At 36.3% G+C, this 16,662-nt stretch overlaps 3 protein-coding genes across 3 annotated transcripts; 2 read left to right on the forward strand and 1 right to left on the reverse strand.

The window, feature by feature from the left end:
- The first annotated feature begins 452 nt into the window (after positions 1-452).
- LOC132312725 (RNA polymerase sigma factor sigE, chloroplastic/mitochondrial-like) lies at positions 453-5,158 on the forward strand. Its single transcript, XM_059811207.1, has 6 exons — positions 453-611; positions 1,334-2,093; positions 2,246-2,392; positions 3,461-3,697; positions 4,157-4,420; positions 4,720-5,158. Exons 2-6 carry the CDS (start codon positions 1,392-1,394, stop codon positions 4,915-4,917), a joined length of 1,548 nt encoding a protein of 515 aa, XP_059667190.1. The 5' UTR covers positions 453-611; positions 1,334-1,391; the 3' UTR covers positions 4,918-5,158.
- Positions 5,159-9,698: 4,540 nt separating this feature from the next.
- Positions 9,699-11,613, forward strand: LOC132312726 (bidirectional sugar transporter SWEET3). The gene is made up of 6 exons (XM_059811208.1): positions 9,699-9,971; positions 10,079-10,115; positions 10,214-10,436; positions 10,596-10,757; positions 10,962-11,081; positions 11,183-11,613. The coding sequence occupies exons 1-6, from the start codon at positions 9,935-9,937 to the stop codon at positions 11,357-11,359; spliced, it is 756 nt and encodes a 251-aa protein (XP_059667191.1). The 5' UTR covers positions 9,699-9,934; the 3' UTR covers positions 11,360-11,613.
- Positions 11,614-13,185: 1,572 nt separating this feature from the next.
- Positions 13,186-16,627, reverse strand: LOC132312727 (putative pentatricopeptide repeat-containing protein At5g37570). The gene has a single exon (XM_059811209.1). It carries the CDS (start codon positions 16,186-16,188, stop codon positions 13,990-13,992), a length of 2,199 nt encoding a protein of 732 aa, XP_059667192.1. The 5' UTR covers positions 16,189-16,627; the 3' UTR covers positions 13,186-13,989.
- Between the last annotated feature and the right edge of the window lie 35 nt (positions 16,628-16,662).

Genomic DNA, 16,662 nt, shown 5'->3' on the forward strand with positions numbered 1-16,662 from the left:
ACAAAAAAATACTATTGAAGCACATGTAAATTGCGATGGCTAAAATATAAAGAATATAAAAAATTGACGTGACTCTTAAAACTAGACAAATTTGGAGCTCAAATTTTAAAGATATCATTGGAGATGCTCTGAGGTGAAACCTTTGGGAAAAATTTGTTACAATGCTAAAACCAAGTAGGCATGATGTTAGACTACCAATAAGAGCCAGCCACCCACATGTCACTAACGTCATCCATAAACCCCTGCAAAAAATCTCATTTCCCCACTCCTAATTCGCCACGCGGGATTTCCACACTCTTCTCTGCTCTTCCACTGACCACGTCACCCCCAACCACTCTCGATCACTCCCCCGCTCTCTACGTGTTCACTTTCCAAAACCATCGATTTCCTTAGACAAGCACTCATCACCGTTGATTCTCCCTCAGAAAAAGCTTGTGGACGCCATACTTCCAGTATTTATAAATTTTTATATTTTGAACTCTTCTCTCTCTCTCTCTCTCTCTCTCTCTCTTCCATTCAGATTCACCCTCTGCCACCGGAATCGCGAGTTTTTCACCGGAAAACCGCCGGCTAGCCGGCATCTCCCGTCGGATATATTGCCATCTGTAGAGGTATAGTGCTCTGCATTTGTCTTGCTTAATTGTTAAATTTTATATTATGATTTGTTTGATTTCCAAGAAAATCTTGAAGCTAGTAATTCAACAGAACTTCTCATTACTTGTACATAGTGATGTACCTTATGTTGATGAGTGTGAACACAGAGTCACTTTTTCGCTTTCTCTATGTTTTACTACACTTGATCACCAATTGATTGAAATATAGATTGTGTTGTGATTCATTATGAAATTCTATATTTAGTTAAATGTTTTAGCCGATTGAACTTGAATTTATATCCTTTGCTAGTATTGGATATATTACTACTTTCCCTTGTCGCATTTCTTTAAAATCAGTCTTGGATATAGTATGATGAATTTGAATTTGTATCTCATATATGTTGAATTTTGATCTCAATGCTCATGTGATCAACTAGAAAGCATTTGATTGTCAACCTAAGTTGCCAAAGATTTTGAAATGTTTTGACTAAAAACCACTTCTCAACTTCATTAAGCAAATACTCGAAGTTCATAGAAAATTAACTGGGCAATAATGTAAAAATTTACCCATCTACTATATTTTTTGCCAAAATTTCTTAAGTAGATGGGATTATGGTTTTTTTTTTTAAGGTGTTTTAGTTACATTTTCCTAATATTTTATAAACAGTTGAAATGAATGCTGATTGAATTTTGTGTATGAGTATGACAAAAAATTTATCTACCGCCTCCTCCTGTTCCAGGACCTGTGTTGTGAGTGAACTCTGATTCATAGCATAACTTTCTGATTGGGAACTTGGCATGGGAGTTGTGACTGTTTCTAGCTCGGCTTCAAGGACTCCGTTGGGATTGAGCACTAGATTTTTGTCTTACGAAGCTCCATTAAAAAGACCATTAATTTTAGCATTCAAAAGAGATAAAACTAAGAACACATCATTGGTTGCACCCCATGAAACGATATCTTTACCCATTAAGAGACCTAAAGAGAACCAGAAGAGACTAAGAAGAGCTACAAAGCCTTTAGAAAGAGTAAATGCTGTCTCTATAGATGAAACTTCTCCATCCACTTTGGAATTGGATTACAATGAAGCCGCTGCCAAACTTGAAAATATATACAAGCTTAGCCCCACAAGTTTTGTTTCTGATACAGAAGAGATAAATCGATTGGTGAGGAGAGGGCGGCAGCGGAGAAAGAAGATTGGGGAAGGTGATGAGAAAGCAGAGAATAGAGGTAAGAGTGTGGTGAGGAATAGAAGGAAGAAAGTTAGACGATTGAGACTTGATGAGAGGGTTGCATTGAGAAAGAGCGAGGAAGGTGAAGTGGTTGCTTCAGTTCACAAAAGAGAGCATACTGAGGATGAAGATGAAAGAATTAATAGGCTTGTCAGGGAGTATTCAGCCTCAACCGACTTGGTCAGCTTGGACTGGAAGAAGATGAAGATACCACCAGTTCTCCCTTCTTCGGAACATGCATGGCTTTTCAAGTTGATGCAGCCTATGAAGGTGAGCACTTTCAACTAAACAATAAACCACTATATTATAAACTTTTTTTTTTGTTTTTTTTGTTTTTTGTATTTTTGGGGATTTGGTTGTTTTATTTGCTCAATTACACTTGGTTATTATTCTGCTGCTAACTCATTTAAGTTCTGGATCAGCCACTCCTTGAAGTCAGGGAGAACTTGCAACATGGTTTGGGGCGTGAACCGACAGATGGTGAAGTAGCAGATGCAACAAAAATGAATGTAGTTCAAGTACGAAAGCATATGGAGGTTGGTCGAGCTGCCAGAAACAAGCTGATTAAGGTAGCAATGATCACCTGCCATACCTTGATGTCATTAGAGCTTAAATTTTTTTTTTTACCATTAAGAGAGTTTTTAACCTTACCCATCAAAGGAGAGAAATAAAGAGAAAATAAAAGACATTAAGGTAGCATTCAGACCGTTTTTCAAATGTGCATTATCATGTTTTGTGTGTAATCAATATGGTACTATTTATGCTATTTGATTTCAAGCGTAATAGCGTGTTTGGTTTAGGGGAAGAATGGAGGGAAAGAACTGGGAAAGGGAAAGCAGAGAGGAAGGAGCCCCCAGTTATGTGAGGGAGAGGGAGAGGGAGAGGGAAAGAAACGGAGGGAGGAGCTCTCCTTCCACCATACGAGATTCTCTTCTGCTCAAAAGGGGAATGATTTCGACTTTTTCCCGATATATACACTTAAACAGTTTTTTCTGTTTTATATATATTTATGTGCATAATGCATATGTATTATTCATATATATATATATATATATATAGGAACATAAATTCTCGAAGGATATTGCAATAAAAAGACTATTAGCCCTTCTTGTGCACATTTTATTCCTACTCAATCGATTAATATGAGGGATAGATTCGTTCATTTCCCTAGGTGTACCTCTTTTTTCCCTTTTATCTTTCCTTCCGCTCACTTTCTTTGCACTCAATCAATTTTTCATCCTTAGCTTGTTACTCTTCTAATGGCCAATTATCATCCATCAAGTCTTTGTTCAAATATAATGTTCTTTCCAATGAATTTATTTATAAAATAATGTAATTTATGGATTGATCGAACATTGGTTGGCTTTGGACCTATAATTAACTTATATAAATTAAGATCTGTTCTATGTGGTATCCTTCCGCACATTTTATTCCTACTCAATTAATATGTCACTATTATGGTGTGATCATCAGATCCCATCATCAGTGAAGTTATCAGATCCCATCATCAGTGAAGTTTTATGTTCGTTAGCAAAGTCAGATATTAGTCTAGAACTGAATACTGTGTTCCTCAAGTTTTTATGGCATAAACAATAATAAAAATATTTTTAACAGATCATACTGAAATTTTGTTGCAGCACAATCTCCGCCTCGTTTTGTTTGTGATCAATAAATATTTTCAAGAGTTTGCGAATGGCCCAAAATTCCAAGACCTCTGTCAAGCAGGAGTGAAGGGTCTTATCACTGCCATTGATCGTTTTGAACCAAAAAGGAGGTTCCGGCTCTCCACCTATGGTCTGTTTTGGATCAGGCATGCCATCATACGATCCATGACGACCTCAAGTTTTACACGCGTTTCCTTTGGCCTTGAGTCGGTATGTTAAATCATTTTATCTGCTTCACTTTTATTCTTTATTATTGTTCTACAATAACACATTGATGAATATAGATTCCTTTGTTCTTCATTTTTTTTATCCGAGCAGTTGGAGTTATAGGACAGTCTCATTATTTGGAAATTGATGTCGCAAGTAAGACTCTTTGGAATTGATTGGATAATTGTATTTTAAGATTTGGCCTGAAATATGGGAAGTAATGCCATAACTAAAAAATTTTGTCCCTCTTTTTTGTTTATTTCGATATTTTCCGGAGTGGTGTTTGCATGCTTGTAAAGGAAAAGATGCATGTGATTCTGGTGACATTGTACAGAAAATTATTTTCTTAGTGATTTTCATGTGATGCATTGTTGTAGTGACATGCCATAAGAAGTGATGAAGTTTATGGATGCCTTCGGTTAGTATAAACATGTAGGAACTTTAATGCTTTCAATTCCGCAGGTTAGAGGAGAAATCCAACGAGCCAAGCTTGAGTTGCTGTTTGAGCTTCAAAGGTTACCAACAGAGGAAGAGATAATAGAGAGAGTTGGAATCTCTCCCACAAGGTACCATGAAGTGATGAGGGCTTCAAAACCCGTCTTCTCTCTCCATACAAGGCATGCAATTACACAGGAAGAATTCATCAGTGGAATCACTGATGTTGACGGTGTTGGAGGCAATAAGCGTAGGCAACCTGCTCTTCTCAGGCTCGCTCTTGATGATGTGGTAAATATTTCCCTCCTCAACCTTGCAGCTGTTCTTCTCCTTTTATTAATTGGCTGTTAAGTATCTTAATATCATTCTTCTAGTTCATTGAAAGTTTATTAAATTGGGTGGTAATTTCTTAGTTTTAAAAAGAGCAGCTTCTTGCTCATTTAGAGGAATACAGAACAGGCGGGAACCTAGGTCTACTATTAATTATTTCGGCACATCTTTTCTGAAAAATTAGAAGCTAAAATGCTATCCTATTTGACAAATTAGTTGATAATAGAACTTCTAAACTGCCTCTACACATCTTTTCTCAGCTTGACTCTCTGAAGCCTAAGGAGAGCTTGGTCATTAGACAAAGATACGGGCTTGATGGTAAGGGCGATAGAACACTGGGTGAGATTGCAGGAAACTTGAATATATCAAGAGAAATGGTAAGGAAACATGAAGTGAAGGCCCTCATGAAGCTCAAGCATCCAGCTCGAGTGGATTATCTTCGCCGATATATTTTTTAAAGCATTTGGGTTTCTTGTTGATATTTATCCCTCCCATCATCACTCTTCAATCACCAGTTGTCTCCATGTCATTGTTGTATACTATTGATCTGTATATATAGTTCTGTAACTACACGAGCATAGAAACGGCATACCATGTGATCTACATTTGAGGATTCAACGCTGCTAATCGCCAAATACATACAACTTTGTAATCCCCCCTTTTTAACTTTTCTTATAAAGATGAAGATCTTTTAATATAGTCACAATACTAATCACTTTGTAAGGTTGATGCTTTTCATACCAACCTGTGGCCCTTCTTTTTCCCAGTATGCAGACATGCATACTGGTGCTTGCTATTATCGCTGCAATATCTTCACGAATGGCCTGTCATGTTTGCAAAATCATTACAAAGCATTGGTTTTTTATTATTGGCTTCTTGACTTTCACACTAATTTCATTCTTCCTGGATTGAGATTATTCTTATTACCATTTTGTAAATTTCCACGATGACACGCAGAAGCCAGAAAAGAAAACCCGAAAAGGACAGTACAGATGAAGAGAAGCACCGTGAAACCTGTGAAAGGTTCTCAAGCATTAGCAAGTAGCACAGATGAAGTTAACAAGAATTGGTTCACGGCTGGAATATATGCCTATCTAGATTTCTGTAGAATTGTGATTCTGGAAGTAAGTGAATTGATTCAGAAAAATAAATAAAGTGAAATGCTCATAGAGGATAGCCTAAAGTTGCCTTAACACTTGATCGTGTCTCTTTTGCACCCAAAATCTTAAATTGGTCACCAGGGAAAGTTTTTTCAGGACTCCAATAACAATTTTCTTTTCTTTTCAATTTTTTTTTTAATTTTATTTTTTCTAAATTTTCATGATAGTGCATTTGTCATTTTCAATGGAGGAAGAAGGAGGATGCTCTGTTTACAATGGCACTGATGCTTGTTATAAAATTTTGATGGTGTCCAATGAAGAAAATAATCTAAAATTTACAATCTAACAGTGTTACTCATGTTTTATGATGAGTAAGTTACTCCAACATTCTGATATGTCTATGGGTAGAATGATTCAGGGTATTATAACTGCTCTCTAAGTATGAAAATCATGGGTGGAAATTTTAACCAACTAATGAGAGAACAACAGAGGATGTCATGAAAATCATGGGTGGAAAGATTATATTCACTCATTTATTTATTTATTTTTGGTTAATTAGAATGGACTATATACAATAGGAGAGGGGTCTACTTCCTACCCATAAACCATCCTCACCCTATATCCACTTTCCTAGAGGAGCAAGAGATACCATCTTATTTTTAAAAAGCCTGATGGCAAGTGGATTAGATAAGAAGAGAAAGGGATTGCAAGTGCGGTGTTGTCCGAGTGGTTGGGTTATTCTAATCTAACTATTACAAGAGACCTCGGTCACTTCCCCAAAATGCAAGCTTAATGGGTCACATTGTGTGACTCACATTAGAACTTGAAATTTGAATCTTAATGCAAAAATATTATCTTTAAAGCATTTGAAAATAAATCACAACTCACAGAGAACAGAGGCTATGGTTTGGTATAAGTTGTTAAAAGTTTGGACTGTCGTGAGTGATTACATTTGTAAATTTGACAACTAAAAAATTGTGTAATTGTGTGGACAAATTGGGTGTAATAGAACAAATCCCATTTTGTATACTTTTTTGAAGTGCTTGTTTGTTGGATAAGGTTCTTGGACATGTTCCATTGACTATAGAATCAAATAAACTACAGTGCATTAGTCTCCCTGCTAAAGCCAATCATTGATAATGTTGCACATTGAGTGCTTGTTAGTTAAGGGAAAATACTCAAGACTTCTTGTTACTCTGACTAGTGACTACCAAACAAGACTAAAAAGGGAACAATTCTGACATGGTTGTTTTCTAAGGTTACGCGGGTTACGCGTTTGTCATCTACCACAAAAATTTAAGTTATTAGACGATGCTATATACCTGTCCTTAGCTCATCCAATGCGTGACAATAACTTCTAGCACTAATCCTGAGAGAGTTAGGTGGATGGACTTAAATATAAAATCTAACCTTTAGTGTTACCTCTACAAAAAATGATTCTTCTCAAAATCATTTTAGATGTTCATTGCATCACTCCTTTTTGCCATGCACCTATCAGAGTTTGGAAATTTTATCCGTGTTGGCAAATCTTATCTTATTTGCACCCACCTCATCATCATGTCACATTTTATTCATATATTCTCCAAAGTAAGGCTAACATCTATCAGAGACAATGGATTACATCTTAAGGGCATATTTTCCAACCAAAAAATTTGAACTTGTATAGGTGATTTGAATAGGTTAGCTTCTTGTTTACTTCTTCATCTTCCTTTTTTCCCTCAAGTTTCAGATACTATAAGTGATCCTTTTTTAGTTTTTATTTGTTTTTTCCATGAGCTTGAATATCATATCCTTTGTTCTTCTCTTGTTATTGCCTCAGGATTCATCACTTGACAATTTCTCTGTACACAACAGTAGACAGATAATTCCTCAAAAGTTATCACGAACATATTACAACCAGGGCTTGGTGGTTTCTCCGCTCCTTTCAAGAGAGTTCTCCCAAGAGCATTGTGGGCGTTCGACCAAAAAAAAAAACTATGTGGAAACTAACAGAAAATATTATTTAGGCTTGTCGGAGATAGGAATGTCAATTTTTACCGCTCCGCCGGGGCCCCGCCTCGTCCCACCCCGTTAATAACGAATATGGGAACACTTGTTATACCGTTGGGGCGGACATGGATATAAATTTTGTACCCGTCGAGGGTCACGGGGCGGGTAAAGGTTCAATATACATATCTTAGGGGCCCCGCCCCACCCCGCCCCGCATATAACTATATTTAATATATATATATATATATATATATATTAATAAGTTATTTTAGCGGCTTACCCAATTATCCATCTCTTACAATCCTAATTTGGGATGTAAACTTGGTATTAAATTTGCTTTTGTTTTGGTTATGGTGGAAGTTGGAGCTTAGAACTTCTTGTGATTTGGTTGTATTAAACTTTTATTTTTGTTTATTATGTTCTCTGAATTATGTTATGTGCATGTTATTTTTTTTATTTTTATCAGGATACATAATTTTATTTATGTTGTGTCATTCCTAGGCTTTGCACATTTAAATAACAGGAGTTTAAGTTCCAAAAAGTGGGAAAAAAAATTTGTTAGTGGGGCAGGCACGGGGGCACAGTATTTCCTAACGGGGCGGGGTTGGATATAAAAATCCAACCCGTCGCGGGTCTCGGGGCGGGCATGGACTTGACAAAAATTAAAAGGGGCGGGGCGGGATTTAGGAAAACCCGCTCCAAACCCGCCCCGTTGCCATCCCTAGTCGGAGATATGGAACTGTCTAATCAATATCAAACTTCAAATTAGAGTTTTAGTCTGCTTCTTTTTAAGAGAAAGAAGAATTTGCTGATTATACACTTTGTATCCAATTGACTTGACATTTGTCATGCATAACAATACAGTAAATGTATATAGACAACAGACTTAATTTCACAGACTTTTTCTGAAGGCCCAAGGGTGCAAAATCCCTTCCTGTCTCACGGTGATCCGGTTCCATCCGGTGTCAAGTAAGTGGCTATGAGAGCGCCACGTCAATTAAAAATACAACAAGCTCCTTGAAAAGGAATGATGATGCCTAATGAGGCTCCTAAAATGTACCACGTACCAAAAGAAATTTTCAATCAGAGACTTTAGTGTTGATAATTTCATCTAACATTTACAAATAATATCCATAATGGAGGAACATTCAAGAACCAGAACCATTAGAATAAAGCATCAGAATGGGTAGTGTTTTTTTGAGGATATAGAATTTTAACATATGTTTGAAGCAAGAAACGATGAATGGGGGGACAATTGAAAGAGATGCTGACGTCACCATCATAGCAAATGGCATTGTTCCATCAAAGGTCTGGTACTGCTTTCTTCATTGAAAAAGACATTCTTAAAAAATTCCACTTTCATATATGTTTTGACTGCCAAACAATTCACTCAATTGGCCTTCAAAACGAATTCAAGACCGTTAGCTAGCTATAACATACATGGTTACCGGGACAGAATATATTTCTGGTATCTCTTACAAGCCAAACGCTAAAATGTTTCAGCCAGAATAATTTTGATTCCATATGTTGCATGAATTCTTCTTCCCTTGTCCTTAGAACAATTGGGACGAGTGAAAGCTTTGTTTATTCTCTAAAAGTGTGTTTGATGCACTTCACTTTTTAATCTTTCGCAGTAGAAACAAGTTCTTTGTTCAAAATTTACCCAACTCACTCCATACATGTAAAGATAGTATTTTTTATTTTTTGTTTTTAATTTATGGTGTTGGTAAACACAATATATATTTGGATATTCTGTAATAAACAGTGGATAAATCTTAAAGAAGAATAGAACAGAACTGATCATGTTTCACAAAATGTTGTGTGTGTGTGTATATATGTAATAAAAGGGAAAATAGATATCTTTGGGTTCATTGAGAATGTGTTTTGACAATAGTTTGGCAAGAAAAGGAAATTACATCTAATATTAACTATTATCAATAGGGAAAGCCAATGATCTAAAAGATTTGCATCAAGTGGGTAGTGGAAGTCTTGTGATATCTTCCACTCACAGATCACAAGAGAACTATGACAGCAAATAATTCTCTCCGTGTTGTTCCCGTCTCTTCTGTCGTATTATCGGATAAAATGAGTTATGGAGCATTTGCATGCATTAAACAAATTGAAGCAAATGCCCAAGATTAGAGCCAAGTTAATTTTCCTCCACTACTTGTTGAAGACATAGACAGCACTTCCTTTCTCTCTTTCAATTTTTTATTTTTATTTTTAAATTTATTCTCTTTTTATCCTTCTCTGCACTATTTATATCCCCTGAAGGATGCCAAACAGTTCAGGCGTTCTTAATTAGTTCTTTCAAGGTCTGCTCTAAGGACCATTCCTGCCCTCTGCTCAGACCCGTTAATTTTTTTTTTCATTTTAGTGCAAAATCATGGGGGATAGGCTGCGTTTGGCTGTTGGAGTAATGGGTACTTACTATATTGCTTATCTTGTTTAGCTCGTATCACTATTCATAACCAAATTTTTACTTTCAAATGCCCTAAAAACTATCAAACTTGCATGTTGCTTCTTGCAGGGAATGCGGCTTCGATGTTACTTTATGCTGCTCCCATGTAACGTCAAGTTCTTCATTTGTTTTGCTTATGAATTCAAACTCATTCAACTATATTTTTTTTAACCCTAAGCTTATAATTTCTTTTACTCTTGTCAGACTAACTTTTTCAAGGGTCATAAGGAAGAAAAGCACTGAGGAGTTTTCAAGCGTTCCGTACATCCTTGCACTATTCAACTGTTTCCTCTACACTTGGTATGGCTTGCCTGTAGTAAGCTGCGGGTGGGAAAATTTCCCTCTGGTCACCATTAATGGCTTAGGAATTCTTCTTGAGATTTCCTTCATTCTCATATATTTTTGGTTTGCTCCAGCCGGAGGAAAGGCAAGCTAGCTGTTTCTCCACTACGCGTTTCTTTGCACATGTATATTTATGTCACTTGTTGCTGAAGAAATATGAAAGAACACTAATTGATGTAGCATGCATGCATGCATAAATTTATCTGAAAACTCATAGTAATATTTAGATATCGTAATGCTGCAGAAGAAGGTTGCTATGACGGTGATACCTGTTACCGCTGTGTCCTGCATCACCGGGATAATATCAACTTTCATATTCCATGATCACCACAGGCGAAAGGTATTTGTTGGGAGTATAGGACTCATAGCCTCTGTAGCAATGTATGGCGCTCCTCTAGTGGTTGTGGTAAGTCATCTTTCCCCACAACTAATTTGCATTTCTTGTAAATTAAAGTGGCCTAATTTGGAAGCAAGGGAAAAAAAATATTGTTCATGCTTAGTTATAACACATGGAGAAGCTAGTTGTATTATTTAGATCATATATTCGCATACAAGTTCATTATATATATCTGAAGCTTAGCACATTAATATATATGATTCATAATTGCAGAAGAAAGTTATACAAACCAAAAGCGTGGAATTTATGCCGTTCTACCTCTCTTTTTTCTCATTCCTAGCAAGTTCACTTTGGATGGCCTATGGACTACTAAGCCATGACCTTTTTCTTGCGGTTAGTGTGATAGTCCAAACTTGAAAGCTGAAATTGTGGTTCAATATATATATATATAAGGATTTTAATTTAACTTGATTTTTTTTTTTGTTTTTTGGCAGTGTCCTAATCTGGTGGGTAGCCCTTTAGGTATCCTCCAGCTTGTGCTCTATTGTAAGTACAGGAAAAGGGGAATTATGGAGGAACCACACAAATGGGATATCGAAAACAATAATGAGGATAAACTCAAACAAGAGTTGCAGCTCAATGTTACTGACAATACTAATGGAAAGACTTAGAAGAATTTTTTACACGAACAAGGTCTACTTGGATTCTCTTTAACCTTCTATAGCAACACGAACAATTTGAGCTGCTGCTAATAACTAATGCACGCATGCATGCAGCTACAATTTACTTGCTTGTGGCAGGGAAACTTTATCTGAGTGGGTGGTAATTTTCAGTGACTCATAAGGAGGAAATAGTATTAGCTACTAAAGTTATTCTTCTGATAAATGTAGAACAATTATCAATGAAACTTTTCTTCTTGACAACATATTTTTTCACTTTATTTTGAGTAATGTGACTTTCAAACTCACGTTTTCATCATGTTTGTGACCTGAACTTTTAATACTGTAGCAACAAGCAAGCAATGATTTGTAAATTTTAATTATTGAATCAATATCACAAGCAACTAGTCTGCAAGTATTTCAAAACTTCAGATGCTTAATAACTTCGAAAAACTAATAGACTCATCTGATATGTTGAAGAGAAAACAATGGCCGAAGTTGGATTCCAAGTAATTCTATGGAAATTGAATGAAACTAACATTACAAAATTGAGAAACCCATAAAACAAATTTAATATATATATATATATATATAGTCGTAACATTACTTGATGAACAGATGTCCATGCCTAAGGTGTGGACATCAATCTGCTATCTTACTCATCAGATCACTTCCATTAGAAAACAACCCACTAGAAAAAGATGGAAAAAAAAGCGTGCTAGGTTTGGTGTTTGCATTTGTATTCTTATAAACGAGCATAATTATATTTATGCTTATCCACCAGTGGCTTTTTATCATTTCTATTTACATACATCACAACCACCTTTTAATATTTGTTACAACAAACCCCGCAAACCAGTGATACAATCAAGAAATTGACCCAAAAAAAAAATAATAATAATAAAATAAATAAATAAATAAATAAGCATGCACTACAGAGAATACAAAAATTTATGTAGTTCGGGATAAGGCTGATCTCTATGGCAAAAAGATTTTACTATGCAAAAATATCAAGCCCCCCAACACTCAAACGGTTAATTACACCACGCAACCTAACACGCTCTATATTATGTTACAAGAAAGTTTACAACTCGAATCCACGAAATGGGTCAAAACAAGACTGAAAAAAAAAAATTTCCGGCCACAACTTTTTATTTTTTATTTTTTCTGACAATGGTAGTGTCAAAACTGGCAGAGCACCCTTTAATCCACCACCATCTTACACATGCACTTGCCCATGGTTACTTCATAAGACAAAACCCCAAAACAGAGGCAACAATTAAAACAAAACCTTAAACCCCCAAAGAGAAGATGATCAGGTGCTCTTACCTCATAAGACAATGACCCGATTTGTGGCTGCCAATAAAGCAAAAACACAACAACATTAGCATCATCATCCATCATTATGATCATCATTAGGCATAAGAAGAATAAATTATGAATAATTGCACTTTTAATTTGTTAAGCATAAAGCATAAGGGATGACGAAAAGAATATGTGCTTAAGAGAACCAATCCAACATTTACAAATGCTAATCAGCTGTCACTATCCAATGTATGTGATTGCTGATTCACCACCATGCAATTTGTAGAACCAAAGTACGTCCTACGTTTCTAAGACTCTTCTGTCAAACTGAGAGTGGACCATCAGAACCCACACCATATTCCCACCATTTCTGAATCATCACTGCAACTTAGCACACAATCGACAGCTTGGATTTGGGTTTGGAAGAAAGCATTGTCGTTTTGTTTTTTATATTTAAAATTGAAAAGATATTACATCTTCCAAGCATTTAAACGAGATATTTCAATATGTAAAATCATTTCTATTTTCTTCATATTACCTTCTAACGGCTTTGTTATTGAACATTTAGCTGTGTCAGAGTTCTCTAAATTTCTAAAAACTGAATCAAGTCACTCCACATAGATTGTCCAAGCATTTGAATCAATTTGGAACAAAAAGTAAAAAGGACAACTAAAAGGGAATATTAGTCAAGTTGCTGCATCATTCCATTGTATTCCACTAATCCAAGATAAAAATAATAATAATAATATTAAAACACAGGCATCACTTCACAACATTTAAAAAATAAATAAAAAAAACTAAACTCAAAATTCATATCAACAGTCCACGGGGAAAGAAATACAAACCTGTGCAAAACTTCAAAAGAACAGAAAAAAATTCTCCATGAAAAGGGACATTCTAGTACTTCCATTTTAACATCAAAAGTAATTTTATAAGTGCATCATTGCACTTCTTCTAAGTTTGTTGGCACACTTTCTACACCCATACATTCAGTAGACAAATGTGCTCCGTACAGAACAATGAGATTTTCCAAGAACAGTAGAAAAAAGAAATAAATTAAAGGTCAAAAAGAAGTTTGGCATAAAAAGAAAAAGAAAAAGAAAAGAAAAAAGAACAGCATTGAAGTGCTTGGATCATGGAGACATCAAACTGACCCAATGAAACTACAACATAGAAACCAAAGAGGCATATGAGATGAAGAAATACAGAGAAGGAGATGAACCTTTGATGCCCTTCGTATATTAAGTGATTTCTAAGTCACACAATGATCTTTTGTTAGTTCTCCAAAATTGGGATCTAGATCTTATAGTTAAAAAAATTTCATCTACAAGATTCATCTATAAGAGAATGTTGCCCTCTGAATATAACCACCTCTCTATAGAAACACAATCAAACTGAATACTAGAGTTTACATTTGTTGTTAGATGCTCCAAAGTTGTAAAAATTACATTGCTATGTGGATGGGTTCTATCCCCTATAGAGAACACATGAACTCTGTTATTTAGCTCAATCCAACTGCAACCTGGATCCTTCTTCACTTCCAAGCCCCTCAATCTCTTCCTAACCTTCATCTTATCTTCCCACCTTCCCAATCTTGCATATATGTTAGACATGATAACATAAGCAGTAACAGGCTGGGGTTCCAAATTGAACATCTTCTCAGCCACTCGCTCACTCATTTCCATGTCCATCCACAACCAACAAGCATTGAGCAATGCCCCCCATACCACCATATCTGCTTCAATTGGCATCTCTTTAATAAGATCCTCGGCTTCTTGTAGGTGGCCTGATCGACCAAGAAGGTCCACCACAGATGTATAGTGTTCTAAGGTTGGGGTTACATTATAACATTTTTCCATCAAGCGGAAATATCTCATCCCCTCAGTGACCAAACCAGCACGAACGCAAGCAGACAAGACTCCAACAAAAGTTGCTGCATTTGGATCTACTCCTTGCTCTAACATATGGTTGAAGAGTAAGACTGTCTCGGAGTAAAGCCCATGATGTGCACACCCATTAATCAGAGCTGTCCAAGCTGCCACATTTGGAGAAGAGATGTTAATGAATGATTTTTGAGCATCGCTGAAGTTCCCACATTTGGAGTACATATCTACAAGGGCTGTTCCGACAAAAACATTAGATTCAAATGGCGTTTTAATTAAATGAGCATGCAGTAATTGTCCCTGTTGAAGAGATCCAAGGCATGAACATGCGTGAAATAGAGCAGAGAAAGTTGATCTAGTTTGACTTATTGATAACCTTCGCATGGTCACATATAATCTCAATGCCTGTTCATGTTGAGCAACTTGAATATGACCTGAGATCATTGAATTCCATGTCACAGGATTTCTTTCCCCCTTCGTTTCTTCAAAAAGTTCCAAAGCTTTATCAATCTCACCATTCCTGGAATACACTGAAATCATAGTATTTGAGGATGCTATTGTCCTTTGTGGCATTTCTAGAAACAACCTTTCTGAATCACTGACTCGGCCATTTACTGCATACCCTTTGATCATCAAATTGTATGAGACCTGGTTTTTCTCTACGAGTGCATCAAAAATTCCCTCTGCATCATCAACCTTACTCATCAATAAAAACCCTTTAATTAGCGAATTTGATGCATTTAAGCTTGGTTTAACGAGTCCATCATAAATTCTCTTGGCATCATCCATGGCTTCGCAATTACAATAAAAATCAATTAGTGCACCGCCAATTGAGTGTTCAAATTCAAGCCCATATCTTATCAAAAGCCCATGGACAACGCACCCTTTTTGCAAATCACCCAGTCCACCACAAGCTCTGAGAACACAATCCAACGTGAACTCATTTGGTGCTACCTCACCCATCTCTCTCATCGACCAAAACAAGTCCAAAGCCTTCTTGTAATCATTCTCGCTCTTTGAATAACCTGAAATCATTGTAGTCCATCCAACAACATCTCGTGTTGGCATTTTATAAAACAAATCCAACGCATCATTTGTTAAGTTGCATTGAACATAACCCACAAGCATTAAATTCCACAACAACTCATTGCTTTCGTGCAGGACACCAAACACCCGCCTTGCTTCTCCAATTTCAAAGCAACTCGCATAAAAATACAACAAAGCACTCCCTACGAGCTTGAAAAACTCCGATCCAGACTTCAAAACAAGACCATGAACTTGTTTACCATCACGTAACGAACCCAAACGAGCACAAACACTCAACACCGAAGAAAAAGATGTCTCGTTGAGCTTCATGTCGGTACGGTGCATAGCAGAAACTAGAGAGAGGGCTTCATTGAATCTTCCCCATTTGGAGTATCCAGAAATCATAGTGTTCCATGAGACAACGGTTCTTTCACGCAATTCGTCGAACAAGTTTCGAGCAATGACAAGTTGGCCGCATTTGGCATGCCGGGTTATAGCAATGTTCATGGAAACTACGTTGGTGTAACGATGATAGAATTGATTGTGGCGTAGGGTTGAATAAAAGTTGAAATTCTTCTTCCATCGGTGACGCTTCCAGGTTTCCCAAAATGACAATTTCACGATCATTTGATATATATGGGAATTTGTTTGATTTAGAACCAGTTCTGTTAATGGATTTTAGTTACCGCTCTTAGCATTGTTTGGGACCACTGGGTGGTTCAAAGTCTGGAGTATGAGCAATGTAAATATATAAATGGTTTGCGTTCGTCATAGATATGAACAGTAATGTAATGCAAGCAGTTTACAGTAAAACGGCCCCAGTTGTGAGGACTGTGGGAGACGATTGACCAAATCGCACATAGATGTGCTTTTATTATGTGAATTGGCTGAAGTTTAGTGCAAGGTTATATGAGTCATTTGGGCATTTTACCAGGTGACTCAAGTTGCTAGGGCGTCCTGTATTGAAATATACTCCATAAAAAATAGTTATTTGAAAGTTAAAAAACAAATATTAAAAAAAAAAAAACAAACACTACGTAACTGTTACCAACAAGCTCAATTTTCTTTAATTTTCGCATATTTTAATTTTGACTCTTACCA

The sequence above is a fragment of the Cornus florida genome, unplaced genomic scaffold (genome assembly GCF_030987335.1).
Source record: "Cornus florida cultivar Cherokee Brave unplaced genomic scaffold, ASM3098733v1 CherokeeBrave_3.0.0_Hap2_Chr06, whole genome shotgun sequence".
NCBI lineage: Eukaryota > Viridiplantae > Streptophyta > Magnoliopsida > Cornales > Cornaceae > Cornus > Cornus florida.